Here is a 15,680-nt window from a genome sequence, read left to right on the forward strand (position 1 = left end):
TCTTCAAATGCAAAAATTATACAATCGCTAGAAATAATTTTTTTCTTAATCTGCTACAACTAGATCATTTTCATATAATTAATACTCATCTTTTATTATGGGGCGATTAGTCATTATCCATTGATATTAACAAACAGTTATTCTCATTAGTTCAATTGTACATCAACGAAACTGGTAGATTTGTTTAATATTAATAGTTTATGTGCATGTTTCTTATTTTCGTATATATCACTTATTTTCATTTATCGCAATAATAATTCTATATCATGCAATAACAGTTGTAAGTTTTGTATAATTTTTCTATTTAATGGTAAAGACCTAGTAAGTTGTCAGAACTTGTGTCCAAACCATTTGTATATGTATTTTATATATATGTATACAATAAAATATGTTCAAATTCAAAGCTGCAAGCTGCGTTACCTGTACAAAATACAGCTGATCTGGATATCATTTTGTTTCGCGTCGACTTCTGTTTTGACAAAACGACTAACATCAACTGAATTGTTTGGTTTATCATAAGTTGCCGTAAAATTTTTAAACCATCTATTTTGAACTGAGAAAAGATTTCAGTTGTAACTATTATTGATTTCTTTTTGCTTAAATTCGAATCACAAGCATATGGCAATATGGATATATTATGTGATTTTAAAAAATGCATATCAAATCAGAGAGGTTTAGATGTCGTTGAATAAGGACAATAAAATATCCTATAAATAAGAGTGACCTTTCGAAAAAATTACGCCAAAACCTGCCAAGCAATCAGCATAAACTTGATAAAGGGGAATAATTAACTGATGAAGCAACCACAATAATAGGGAAAAACAATGCAAATACTTTCGTGTTACATTTTTTTAATTTTAGTCTAAAACAAACAATCTTTGTTAAATAAATTAAGATCCAGATATATTGTGAACAATCTAATAAGCATAAATTTAAAGATATACATGCATCTGAAATTTATAAATCATATTCAATTGCGATTAAAAATTTCCCAGGAAATGCATGACGTTTCTGTAGATAAAATTTTAATTGTTGATTTAATTATAACAGTGACAAGCATGAGCATAACAAAGACAAAGATTGTCATGTTTAAAAGTTATACATGTATATTTTATTTGGAATTCTCATTGGAAAAACATCCTCATCCTCTTACTGTTTTCAAATTTAAGTGAATTTAACATGACCACAAATCTAAAAGTGCGCCAGCAGTCTGCGAATCGAAAGACATTCATTAGTTTGGCATTGCTGTGAAAGAAGAGATACCGAAATAAATGTCAACGAACTGACAAATCGTCAAAAAGGCAAGACTCAAGGCAGTCAGCCAGGAATACAAATAAGGAGTGATAGACTTAAGATTTTATTTCAGTTCAGATTAATTTCAAATATTAAATGTTCATTTCAAAACATATGCTCTCGATATACATATGAAATTACTTTTAAGAGGGTTAAATATTCAAAATCGTTATTGCTCGGATTATTAAAATGTCAAAATTTCAGAGTAATGTAGGTGAAATTATCGGTAATTTGTACATCGACGTAAATTATACATCATTAATTGTCTTAGTTGTCCATAATGATAAGAAGTTTTAAAGGTGTGAAAAAAATTAGCATTGAACATTGCAAACTGAGCTACCCGGGTTTGTGCATTTATTGTTGTATTTCCAAAAGGCAATGCATTATAAAAAAACAATGCAGATTACTTACTGACCACTTTTGCTCTTTAAATTGCATTCTAATATTAGTGAAAAGTTAGAATAATAAGATATTATTGTTCTCATTGCATAATACTTTGTGGTTTATGTACGTTACAACTTCACCATTGCTCGACTTTTTCTTATCATTGAGATGTATTACAATAAAACAATTGCTTGTAATCTTGTGGTGCACTGTATGTTTTTGCAGTTGAACCTAACCGTCAGATGCACTGATTCATAAGTAATGCTTTTGTTTTATTTTATTTTTTTGTTTCTTTTTTTTAATGGTAGACCATTAGCTGTTCAACGACGTAATTTCCAAAACCTTCATTTTTTCTTGCTGCAAAAATACAAGTATAGAGGTAGTGCCTAATTTAAAATGAAAATGACGTTGTTACGCTAAATAAAAAAAATGAAAGGCAAATGCAACTCTATTGTTAAAACAATTTCCAGATCCAAATTTGTACTCCTCTAGATATTTTTGTAAGAGTTATTAAATGGCGCCACTTCACCATTGTTTTGAGAATGATTAGCCAATTAAACAATTTTTGTAGTTATGAAAAAAATAGCAATAAAAATATATATATCCTTGAATATCAGACAAACACGGTCTTCATAAAACTTGCTGAAGTATTTTATTGTTTACGCACAGATTTTACCTCTTTTGTTCAGGGACAACTTCCGAAAAACAATTACATGACATCGTATTCATAGCGCATTCTACGATCACGGAATCCATTTTTTGTCTTGAATACATTTGCTTGTCAATCATCTTATCAAAGATTTACCTTTTTTTTATCGAGAGAATTGTTAAGTCATGAAGATAATAAATGATAGCTACAATAAATCAGGGTTTTAGACCTGGACAGCTGATATGTCCATGCTTCACCTAACATTATGATATATGTCAGTTCTTTTTCGTTGTAGCAAGTTAATTGATTTCCGTTAGCTTTGGAAAACGTACCACGTGGTTTGCCTGACAGCTGATTATTAGTGAGTGACGCCCAGCTCTTTATTAAAACTTGTTTTCACGATAAACAATTAGTATTTTGAATTTTGTCTTCATAATGGTAAGTTGGCAGAACTTAGAATTGATTCCTTTATTAAATTCAGATAAAATATCGCTTCTTTAGAGATTTTGTTTAGTCTTGACTTTTGTTTTAATAAATCATTTCTTTCTTCCAGGCGTTTTTTCTGCTACTTGCCTCTTTGAATTCAGTCGTCACTGCAGAACATTTATTAGGTAAAAAAATGATATATATAATTTAGAAAATTAAGGTTAAAAAAATTTGTAGTAGGACTTGCGCACTAATTTTGCAAATTTATGACACGGATTTTTATATAAGCAACTGTCTTATTTTTTTTATTTTTAACTCTCTGTAAGAATTTGTTTTTTGACGCATATGTAATATGCTTTCATGCTTAATTTTAAAGTTTTTGATAATTCTTTTTCAGACTTCGCCTCTTTGAAGTTATGTGGTGACAATAGGGGCCTGTTTCCAGACCCTTCGGACTGTGGATACTTTTTTGACTGCACTACATATTACGCTGTTCGACTGAGATGCGCTCCGGGGACATTCTTTAATGGTGATACCAGAGAATGCGATTTTCCAGAAAATGTTCCAAGATGTGAAAAGCAGTTATACGGAGAGTCAAAAAATAACTATAACTTAGATGGCGTCATTGATCCAAACGAGATTATCATTGTGAATTCTGGAAAAGAAGAAGGAACACTGAAATCTGATATTCCAAATGAGACAAAATCAACACAAAAGGAAACTCAAACGAATGCAGAAGGAATTGTAATTACAAACAGGGCAAAAGGCGTGCATGATCCCTTTTGTTATGGTAAAACGATCGGAAATTATCCTGATCCAGAATTCTGTGAATACTTTTTTCAATGCAGCGTCACATTGAGTCGAAGACAAAAGTGTGCCCCAGGAACGGTGTTTAATCCAAATTCAAAACTGTGTGACTTTCCATCACAAGTAGCAGGTTGCGCAAATAAATCCAAGAAAAACCTTTTTGTGAGCAAATTAAAGAAATATGGTGGCTTGCGGACTGTGATGTTACAGCCTCCCCCACCCCCACTCCCTTCAACGACGCCTTCTTATTCCAGCAAAGAAGTTACCACATCTGAAGACTCTCCAATGGAACAATTCAGTTCCACAACACCTAAAGTAGAAACAGAAACCAAGAAACCACTTGAACAAAATTTAAGCCCAAATAAAGTAGAACCAGCAAAAACAGTAGCAACGGATTTACAGAAAGAAAAGAAAAAGTCAGAAAAGAAGAATACAATCTTTCAAGAGAGGACCATCAGTCTTTTTAGGACAGGTCTAAGAAATTTTCTTCTTAGAGATGTGATCCGTAATAATGGAGGACATAGAGCTGTTGTAAAGGAAACAACAACAACAACAACGACAACAACAACAACTCAGCCGACTTCCACAAGAAAGGTTCGATCCACAGAAAGCTTGCCTACTGTAAACCCCACAAAATTGCCTGCGAGAATTCAACAAACAAAGTCAAAAGATTCGCAACCACAACCTTATGTTCTGACGGAAAGAAATGTTGTTGTTTCTGACTACATGAACATGGACTTATCTAACCCCAAACAGATGGGTGTTACTGTATTTCCAATGTCTACATCTCTGAACTTAGAAAGCACAAATGTTCGAGACATACAGACGTCTAAACCAAACACTGTGGACGATGCTCTAGAAGAAGCTGGGAATATTGTCAGCAAGGCGTCCATAGAGAACATACTGGCATCGGCCCCTGCTCCTCCATTGGACACCTACTCCGTACACGTGGACGGCAACGGTCAGGCAAGAAAAATCCCACTGATAGAAACGGGCGATATCAATGGGGACTTTGGGTCTGACAAGGGTATTCTCAGCAGTGTCGGAGATACGTACAACGGCCTCACGAAAGACCAGTCCTTGAGCGCGTCCATTGCGGCCAAACTTAAAGCGTTAAAGTATCTATCGTCTTTCATTAAATCTGAAAGACTGAACCAAATTTTTCGAGATACTTTGCGAAAAAGTCAGTTGATGAGTAAAATCTCAAAGAAATCTAGAAACATTTTCAGAAACTCTTCAAGAACGGAGAAGACCGTTCATTATCCTCGGCTGATTGTAGTGACCAGCATGGGATCTGGAGACGCAAATCGAAAACTCCTGGAGAAGTTTGAGGTTGGACTGACGTCAAAACACCAGAACTCAATTATGTAATCCACGTGTCGATTTAGCTGTATAGACTAGGTGCATAGACTAGATGAGTAGTGCGTTTAGATTTATAGCAATTAGTTTTTAGTAAAGTTGTGTAATGTTGACATATGAAGAACATTTACATAGCTGTAGTGTTATTTTCCGTATTTGAATCATAGTAAGAAATCCGCAATTATGTATTACAGGGTAACTGTTTGGTGCTTGTTTCATTCATCAAGTTTATATATATGCAAATAAATTATCAAATAAATTCAACTTTTGTTGCAACTTGTTATGATTTTAATTCATTTGAATTCATTTTTTTTGCAAGATAAATGAAAGCATTATCTGCACCTGTTTTCCAATTTGATATACTTGCCCTCCAGTTTCCAGGTGTGTTTATATTTAATTAATTTATTTTAATTCACATATCATGTAGTTAACTTACGTACAGTTGTCTTTTCTTGGATTGTAAGTTTTTAACTTAGGAGATCAAAATGAATTGACGTAAAAGAGGAAAAAACTAAGTAAACACTTAACAATTTTTTTATCCTCATATTAAATTAGATTACCATTAAGAATTCCATACGAACCGAGAAGATATATATTCGTTTGAGCTTGATCTGAACTAACAGTGTTCAACTGTACAATGGATATAAAATTTCACGCATTTTAATTTCGTTTATAATTTCAGACATTTTAATTAATAGGGATTACCTATAATAACCGACGTTATTCACCAAAAATTGATTTTTTATGGTGTACTTCTTTCCACCACCTCTCATATATGATTAATCTCATTAATCGTTTGTTGATTGACTTTATATGAGCGTATCGTGCGCCATCAAGTGCAATTGAAGTTTTTTACCCCGACTCTTATGGCTCTTGCTTGAATTCAACCTTTAATACGATCATTAACTCTTTGTTTTTTCTTGTTCGACTTCTGTTTGACTTGTACGAATTTTTCCGACTTTAAGGTAGCACGGGACAGTTTTTTTTTTACACAATGCACTGTAGCCAGAGGATATGTATCTTCGGAACTCAGTAACTAGAAATTCCTCAGTTCCCATTCAGCAAAAATACCTTTCATTCACTCCTTATAAGATCAATCACCAATTTCTGAGGAAAACTATTAGTCAGAACATGTAAAATAGTTTTTCTGAGATTTCGACTTTTTCATATCTCGCCGATTTTCATAATTTTTTCAGTTTTTAGACCCCACCCCCTGCTCATTACATGCAAAGGACTGACGTTCCGTACCGCGTGCATGTTGCACCATCACTTGTCATAAACTTACCAATGTATAGTTTATTGTGTTCCATCCACCTTCTTGTCGTGCTATTTTACCTCCCGTCTGTAGCTTGCTATTTCACTGTGTAAAGTCAACACAAGACTCATAGCAGCAAGTTTCGCATTTTACTTCTGCTTCTAATGTACTTTATCCGAAATTGTCCTTTGCTACCTTAGTGCTTTTGTTAATGTAGCCAGCACCGACTGTGACAGACATAAAGGGTTAGCTTGACTAATTTATTTGAGCATTAAGTATGAAAACTACACGTTAGACTGATTTCCGACGCAATTATTGAGTAATATTCGTCTTATTCACTTTTCTTGGGTCTTTCCTGCAAAGCTTGAAAAAATAGATCGAATGTCAAACGATGTTAAAATTTTGAACAAGAGATTACAAGCTTTTCCAAAACTTCATAAAAATATTTTAGATATATCAATGTACTTAGTGATTTTGATTGTGTTGATGCTTTATAAATGTTTGTTGACTGGATTAACAGATTTGTGATGTAAACGGATGGAAATAAATTTATAATAAAAAGAAATTGAACAACTATAATTTTGAAGCCTTGAATATCTCTTCTGATGTATATTATAAATTATAATCAATGGATGAAATAAGAACTAGCTCACATTTCTACAGACGATAAATTACTCTATTTATTTCAATGTATATGAAACGAATGGTTGTTAAGTCACTATGTAAATAAATACATTTGATTTTTTCCGCTTGTTGGAGAGGCCCGAGAGGTTGTGATCATAATTTCATACGATAAACAACTCCAAGATACCGCCTAAACAGAAGGTAAGATAATTGTGATAATTTATACAATATGTTTAATATAAGCTATTCCCGATTGTCTAATGCAATTATATGTCGATTGTAAAGTTATATATCCAAATAGTTCTTTTACATCCCCCCCCCCCCCCAGTTTTATCACCCTCTTGCAGCTTTGTAAACGTGATTTAATAATAGTTCCTAGTAACTTGTTTAATGTATTCTTTTTTTCACTCAAGTTATTGCAACGGAAATAAATAATGGAAATCTGTTATTTGAATACATCTTTGCGTGGTTTTTTTTCCAGATATGAACATTTTGTTTTATATTTATGACTTCAAAATTGATGCATTAATTTCAAAATAAAATTTATTAAAGATTTATATCCCACCTCATTTCCTCTGCGTTTCAAGTTGTCTATATATAATATTTAGAATGCTTTCTGATATGCAAATTATATTTGTGATGTTTTCTTTGTCCATTGTTGTACAATTCTGTTCAGTAATTAAAATTCAGTATCATCTCTAATTTTGTAACTACATCCTTTCTTACGATAACGTTTGACACAGGTTGATGTAAATAAACAGGAAACCACAACAAAATATTCAAGAACCAGTGACCATCATTTTCGGCGCTTTCGGGGAATTTCGAATATCTGTATGAAAACGCATATAGATGTGTAATGTATACCTTATGTAGTACAAAAATAGTTATGTGGCATTACACAATTAAAAAAATATTAACAGAACTATCAAAGTATTGAAAAAAGAATATATGCTGTCTCAAATGATAGTGACTTTTAAAAAAACACCCCATTACAAGCAAAGATGGTTCAGGGAGTGATATTCGTCCTTAAAAAAAGCTCTGTTTAAATCATTCTTTTTTGTTCAACTGAAAATTAATAGTTTTGTACCTTTTGATAACTTTTTTCTAACCAAGGGCACTCTATCGGGTTCACAAATTATAAAGCATCTCAGATTCCTTTGTTCTGGGTTTAATTTTTATATCTAAGATTGTTAGAAAAAAAATTTCTATTATCATAATTATACAAGTATACAAATTATACGAATATAAAATCTTATTACAATCAAAGTTTTAAAAAAATAGTGTACGACACATGGTATCTTCATTTAAACCAATTTTGCTTTTTTGTAAGCTTCATTAAAATACAGACCAGTATGGAATGGAATCCTTTTAAAGTTGACAATTAACAATCTAAATAACTGGGTGATGATCTAAATATCACTCACACTCATGTAATATCAACCCATGCATATTTTATACATCTGCAATTATAATTACCAATGAATGCACAGGATGACGTCATAGAAAAATAAAGGAAATCTCACAATTATTTTGCAATATGGATTTAATAAGGAGTTAATTTAAGCCGCAATTAAACATTCGTGTTAATCAGTGACTCCCTTTTGATGTATGTCCAGGAAGACGAAATCATGTTGTGCACGAAAAGGTGGCATCGAGCGTACCTGTTGAAGGGTGCTCTACCACTGGGGTCAAGCCCAGCACGTGAAGGTCAGAGTGTACAGTGACTGATTTCTAATTATCCTGCTGCTGTAAAACTCCATGAAACCATCACCCTATTGCCTATACAGGTGTGCAGAGGCTGTGGTTTGCAATACATGTATTTTAAAACAATGTTCCACAATCATCACCAATTTAGGTCATGCCTGAATCACTGGGGCAGCCGACCATAAAACCACGAGAGCATCACCATTATTTAAATAAGCTTGCAGAAGATTTGGTTTGCAATACATGTATTTTAGAACAATGTTCGACAATCATCGCCCATTTGCTTATGCTTGAGTTTCTCAACTGCGCCAATTGAAAGCCTTGTGTGTCTGACTTTATGCATGTACATGTTAACTTTCTTCAAAGTTTTTCAGAAACTATATGGAAATTTAATAAACAGGTCTGGGTTGAAAAGAAAACTTTTAAATTCAAGACACAAAAACCATAGAACCTAAGATCTAAGGACAAAGCCAAAAAATGCATTCGCATTTCATATAAAGGAGGTGTCTGGCTTACTTTTGGAAAACATATTTTACAATCCAGGAAATAATCTGTAGGCCATTAATTGATATTTTATTTAATCGTCCTATATCAATACATGTACAGTATTACTGAATTTTTCTGCGTTTGACAATTTTGTTAAATGTGCTGTCAACTTATAAGCAAAGTAGGCACTAGCAGTCAAGGTTTTCATTAATTCAGCAGCAAATAATAAATCGCAACATAAGCTCTGTCTTTTCAGAATGAAAGCGCAAAAATTTGTACCTGCAGAAAAAAGCCAAGTTAGATGGTACAAAATAATTGGCCTTTTAAGATGTTCTTGTTACAAAGCTTAAAAAGCTAGTTTTGCATGTATTTTTTCTACGAGAAGATTTGACGGCTTCTGTAAAGTTCATATAGATATTTATTCAGATACTTATAGTACTAGATGTCATCAATTAGCTAGTATTTTGCAAAAAGTATCACCGTCTTTAAGATTTGTTCATTGGCTACAAAGCTTGAATCGTGGTCTCTTTGTATTTTTGCAAAAAATGCGTTTCCTCAAGATATGATATTGACAAAATCGTCTCTAAAATGTATCGTGTATTAGATTAGCGTGCAGCTATGTTGCAATGGCGTTCATTGTTGTATAAATTTGGCTACTAGTATTCTGCAACACGTTTACAACAGAATTAACTCGGTGACATTTTCCCTAGAAAACAAAAGACCTACTATTCACTTGTATGAATGCCATTGATATTTTTATGAATAAGTACATTATTGTGAAATTATAAGCTGACTCATCTTTGCTGCTCTTTCATTCAAATAACTTTATGAATGAGGGAATACTAGGTAACAGTTTGCGGCCAGAGCATCGTCTCTGACCAACTCCAAGAGCATAAAGTAAAAGCCATATCTCAAAAATATGTTTTTCTTTAATTTTTTTAATTCACGTGGGTTTGAGAAAAAAGAGTATAAAATTATTTAAATGCTTAACCGCATGTGTGCGGGAGAACCTTGAAATATCGTGAAATAATCTATACACGTAAATAATCAATTAAAGGCCTGACATGACATAATCAATTACCTGCCGATCTGTGATGTTAAGTGTCAGAAAAAGGGCGGCACCTCGCTCCTACTTTGTGACTTTCTGTTTTTATTGTCAAATGTCACACACTTTGTGTAGTGGTTGCACTGAATTTTTGAAAATGGATGAACATTTAGAAACAAATAGGATTCAAATTTACTTTTAAACTTGTTAAAGTACGTGTACTTTTTTTAATGAACTATGATGCATATGATAATTATTTTTGTAAATGTAACATCAAATAGCAAACAGTAAGATATTAATGTCTAATCAATATTTCCAATACAAAGGATTTGACACTTTTAGTTATGAGTTGATTTTGATTCGCATTAAATTCCACGTCATCAATGCATTTTTTAAAAGTATTTGCAGCAGAGATTTAGTATTATCGCAACAACTCTGATAGCTCGCTCTTTGCGTACACTCAGCAATCAAATAAATGTTTGTACCAGAAGTTTTGTAATGAGAGAAAATGTAAAATATATAGAAAATCGTCTAAGCATAATAAGTTAAAATGTTTTCACACGATACTTTTGTCAAAACGTTTGTTTATTTTTAACGTATACAACTAGTTACCTACAACAAATAGAAGACAGTCACAAATAAGAGTAATACCTCATCAATCATTCATTGCTTAAGTTGTACCAATATATGTACAAAAGGCTGCATTTAAATATTTTTTTTAAATCCGTGATGGTTTCGTCAACATGGCTTAAATGAAAATATCATTAAATATGTTTTCAAGACAAGTTTCTGACTTAAAAACCGCGAGAACACACAAATTGTTGATATAATTAGTGTTCTATGTTGCTTCCTTCGAATGAAGACCATTGCTTACGGATTAAAAACTTTTGAGTATTTATTAATTTTTTATTCATATCAGATAAACCTCCGTGTCAAGATAGGGTTAAAGAATAAAATAATATTAGTTCGTTGAAGTCCTCCTTCATGATGTGGTTTCAATAAATCAATTCCAACTTGTATTTTTATCCCATCCATAATTTACAGATGCTTTGAACTTTTCAATTCCTTTTTTTTTTTGCAATTTCTCTAAAAATGTTGCGAGACAAAGAATTTGCAAAGACATAACTTTCTAAATATATAATTCAATATTTCTTCAGTTTGGCATAATGTGACTGCTGCAAAACCAATTTAGCGCTTGTAAAGGAAAACACTGTCAGTCGAAGATTTACATTATTGAAGAATGAGGAAGGCCAGTTCTTTTCTGTATAAAAAAGTTTGCTGCCGATACATAACTTGCTTAAAAAGGTGTTCTCCCTAACATGTTCTCAAATGACGGAAACTGGCATTTGAAGTGTATTTAGCTGACCACGTGATGTATCATATTTTTTATCCACAACTGTACGGGGGTTGCCCGTATATACTTCTTGAACCTAAGACACGAACAGGCCATGAATCAGTAGTGTACTCCAATTTGAATTTGTAACTTGTAGTTGATTGGTTCATAACACTTCCAAGACATTGATTGGATGATTTTTATAAAATTCCAATTTTAAATCATAACGATTGATTTAACCACTGACATGTTAATTAACCTTTGATAAAGGTGATTATTATTGCCATTAAAGGTAGTAGGCAGAATTTTATTAATTTTACTTGGTTAGAATACCAACAAAGCACGGAGTCTAGTGGTATATTTGATAAATGTCTTTAGCATTCATTCCTATGGACGAGAAAATCTTGAAACAGCAAATTCACCCGAAGTATTTTGTGAATGCATAAGAAAAGTTATTTATATTTCAAAAGCTAGAACGTTGACATTCTTAATTTTATTATGAAAGGATTAATATTTGAAAATAGGCTGTGCATGTCACAGATATTAAAACATTTTCTTTGATTTATGATCCCACGCTATATATAATCTAATGAAGATTTTTTGATTGATTAAGCTGACAGGTTCTGCAAGGAGAATTTGAACATTCATTTCAATTATGTTCATAAATATAGAACCCGCAACCATTATAGATTACGCATCGACAAAAGAGGACTCACAAAAATATGCTTTCTTTCAGATTGACCTCTTCCTAGGTAATTAACTGTTTGCAAATTGCATTGTTTAAGAAAAGTATCTACATCCTCTCAATTTCCTTTTTCCGTCTCTTGTGCAGACTTTGCAGAGAATGCTTGTTCGATCTATTGTTTGATGCCAGAATTGAATGGGGGGTCTACATTGATATTTCTGTAATGATATTGCGGTGAGGACAGTGACAACTTCCAGGCAGCGACTGACGGCTCTCTCCCCAACAAATGGCGGAGTTTTGGTTTGATTTAGAAAGCTTGAATTATTTAGCGTATGGAAGAACAAATCAAATTGTAAAGAGCGGTAATTACTAGACATGTCTGAAGTACATAGAAGCCTTAGGGTTCGATATATCAAAATTCACGAGGGGTGGTGTTTGAAAAACAACAATCTCAAAAACGTCATCATTTTCCAAAAATCAGCTTTCGAATAAAAATCTACGCAAAATATCAGAAATGGGTATTGAAATATCTAAAGAACAATGAAGCTGGATATTTACAACCTTGTGATTTTTCTAGTCGCTACATGGACATGTAGAATGCAACTGGTTTTAAACTATGCCTGAGGTTACGCATTGGTGTTAAATAAACAAGTTCGAATAAATTGTGAATTATTTTATAATTTATGTTTTACGGACTACATAATTGTGAATATTTTAACCGTGGTAAACTTGCGTCTTGATTTCATTCAAGTTCTGTTAATAAGGATTGAATTGGAACAGCAAATTTCACATTATTTAGAAAGCAGGTTGTCTTCATTTTTAAAATATGATATACTAGTACTTTAACGGCTTTAATATCAAAAAGTTACAACATTAGCAATGATTTTTTTTTTATACAATAATTCAAAATATAGGTATTAAAATACTTTCTGTATCGCTAAATTTTGCCGGTAGAAAACTTTAAAAAAGCTTTTAAAAAAGCATATAACTAAATTCATAATTCTTCCCCTCCAGATCAGGATTTTAGTGTTGATCGGGAGCATGTATTAACTTGTGCCTGACACCATTATAGACACGTTTACTTCTGATGAATAGCTCAGTAAAAATAGTACACCGTGGATCTCAATGAGCTTAAAGCAGACGTTTTTGTAAAGTCTATCATTTTTTGTAAAGTCTGGCATTTTTGAAGTATCATCTCCTTTGTTCTTAACTAATAAGTTGTCTAACAAGCGATGCTTGTGGAAGTAACGCTAGGTTGTTTTTTGTAATATCAGTTCTATCTCATGCGTTAGTTGTGGTTGCTAGTACCCTCCCGAGCAAGGACTGGGTCGTGCTATATAAAGATCGATTTCTGGAAATATTGGATATCTATTCTCAAAAATACTTTCAGTTTAAAAACTATTCATATTATTGCACTGTTTAGAACAAACTATCATAAAAAGCATAACATATCTATCGCAAGTATTCACTACATGTTCTCCTAACAGAACTCATTTGCAAGTATATGTTATTGATATTCATCTTTTTACATCCGACTGTCATTTTTACCACAAGTTTTAAGAAAATACCATTGAATACCAGATTTTTGCATCACATTCAACCTTTCTTTAGCTTAAAGAGATTTGCTTTAAACCTTTTTTAAAAGATCAGCAAAGTGATAACATATTTATGGTAATGTTAATCAATTATATTTGGTAGCATGTATTTTTAAGAAATGGGTACACGATTTAAGTTCAGTTTATTCATTATAAACTAACAGGGAGCTACACAGAAGCATATGTAAACAATTCTCAGAAACCTATCGCCAGAGGGACATGCATACATGCATGATATAACATCGTTACAAGAGCGTAATTGAATATTATGCCAGAATAATAGAAATAGAAGCCTTTCCAATATACGAATAGCAATTTGATATTAAGAAGCATATCCGACGAACAAATAAAATTTCAACATGTATAGAGCACAATTAGGGAATTCGTTTACAAAGCTTGGATTATAACCATTTTGTTGCTGACTAAGGTACATATTTACAGCAAATAATGGACCTCTTCCAAAGATGTTCAAGTCATATTTGTTGTCGAGCTGTCTTTTGCCTTATCATTTAAATTAATTGTTTGCTTTAACTCTGCAACCATAATAGGCGAACTCTTAAATTTTGGCTCTGCATTTGAACAAAATATGGTTTTATGAATCTGAACTACGTTCATATTTTTGTAACAAAAATGATATTTAACGAAATGGACTTTTATAACCTGTTCCAAGATGTTATTTAAAGTAAATACTTGTTTAATAAATCTAGTAATATATTCTTTACCACCTTGTCTCTTTCTTTTACGATTGCCTGTTGAAAAGACGTCATATTAGCATTAACTTTGCCATACAGTCTGGGTCAAGTTGAACTGATACAGGAAATGAAATCAAATAAACGGTGATTATACCATGAACAGGAAGAAATTTTCAAAACCAAATAGAGTACGATAATTTTCTTACTCGTGTGCATATTAATCATAATATGGGTTTTGCCCTTTTTGATTATTTTAATACTAATGGCAATCAAGTGACTTTATATATATTAACTTTTAACCTTAGTGATCGTAGAATGCGATAATGATCGCCATTTACTTCGCTTATTTCTGAATTGTTAAAATTTCTAAAATATTTTTTCTAAATGATCAACATTATTAATAATTACAGTCTGACCCATTGTATTATGAATGTCTGTTGCTTGTGTCAAAATAAGCGAGTCTAGGATCGTAGAAATCGGTTATTTTTGCATATCATTTTTATCAAAGTTTTTAAGAATATATTTTGGTACATAACTTAAAGCAATGTGGCATTAATGATGAAGAATGGTTAACAAAGAATACAACTAATCAAAGAAATATTTTCAATTATTCTGAATAGCGCAAGCTTCAATATTTGTTTTATTAAGTATGATTGTAAACAGAGTGGGAATCTTGCCCAATATACCTGGTATAATGTACAATTATCATTTTGCCGAAGAACCGGAGTACATATTTGCAAGAACTACAAAATTATTCCATATTGTGTTGAGAAATAAACGAACGAGTCTTTCTAGTAGATTTGATTAAGTAATAAATATATAGCCCCCCCCCCCCCCTCCCCCAACAACAACAATTTAGTGAAATGTTCAAGTCTCAATATTTAGTAATAAATATACATAAATACCATGAAATATTGAACAAGTTAATAAAAACTTAATAAAGGTAATAATTAGATTTTAAAACTAGCAAACAACTACAATTATTTTACTTAGTAAAAGTAATGCTCTTTGACCTGTTCGCACATAGAGATGGTTTAAATTGACAATGAATGTTATTGATTTTATTCAAAAGTAAATTTTAAAATGTTTAAAAAGAAATTTTCTTATGTTAGTAAAAAGAACTTTTAAAATTAAAATTCGGATCCACTCTAAACATGTTAGATCAAGATTCCATGCGAAAATAAAATATTGTTAAAGATGGGTACAATAATTAATAGGCCTATACATTTAATTAATAGATAAATAATCAACACATGTAACGGACAATTAAAATGTAACGGACGAGACCACTGAAATTATTCAGGAATTTGTCGAAAATATAGGTACTATTTCAGAAATGTTAA

The 15,680-nt window shown here is 32.1% G+C and overlaps 1 protein-coding gene across 1 annotated transcript; it reads left to right on the plus strand.

Annotated features, from left to right (window-relative positions):
- The first annotated feature begins 2,591 nt into the window (after positions 1-2,591).
- On the plus strand, positions 2,592-5,168 carry LOC128164863 (uncharacterized). The gene is made up of 3 exons (XM_052828916.1): positions 2,592-2,600; positions 2,880-2,937; positions 3,150-5,168. The coding sequence occupies exons 1-3, from the start codon at positions 2,592-2,594 to the stop codon at positions 4,928-4,930; spliced, it is 1,848 nt and encodes a 615-aa protein (XP_052684876.1). The 3' UTR covers positions 4,931-5,168.
- Positions 5,169-15,680: the final 10,512 nt, after the last annotated feature.

Source organism: Crassostrea angulata, chromosome 10, assembly GCF_025612915.1.
Source record: "Crassostrea angulata isolate pt1a10 chromosome 10, ASM2561291v2, whole genome shotgun sequence".
Taxonomy (NCBI): domain Eukaryota; kingdom Metazoa; phylum Mollusca; class Bivalvia; order Ostreida; family Ostreidae; genus Magallana; species Magallana angulata.

Coding starts and splice junctions, on each gene's coding strand:
- LOC128164863 (XM_052828916.1), top strand. Junction 2,938..3,149: donor CACTGCAGAACATTTATTAG/GTAAAAAAATGA, acceptor ATTCTTTTTCAG/ACTTCGCCTCTTTGAAGTTA.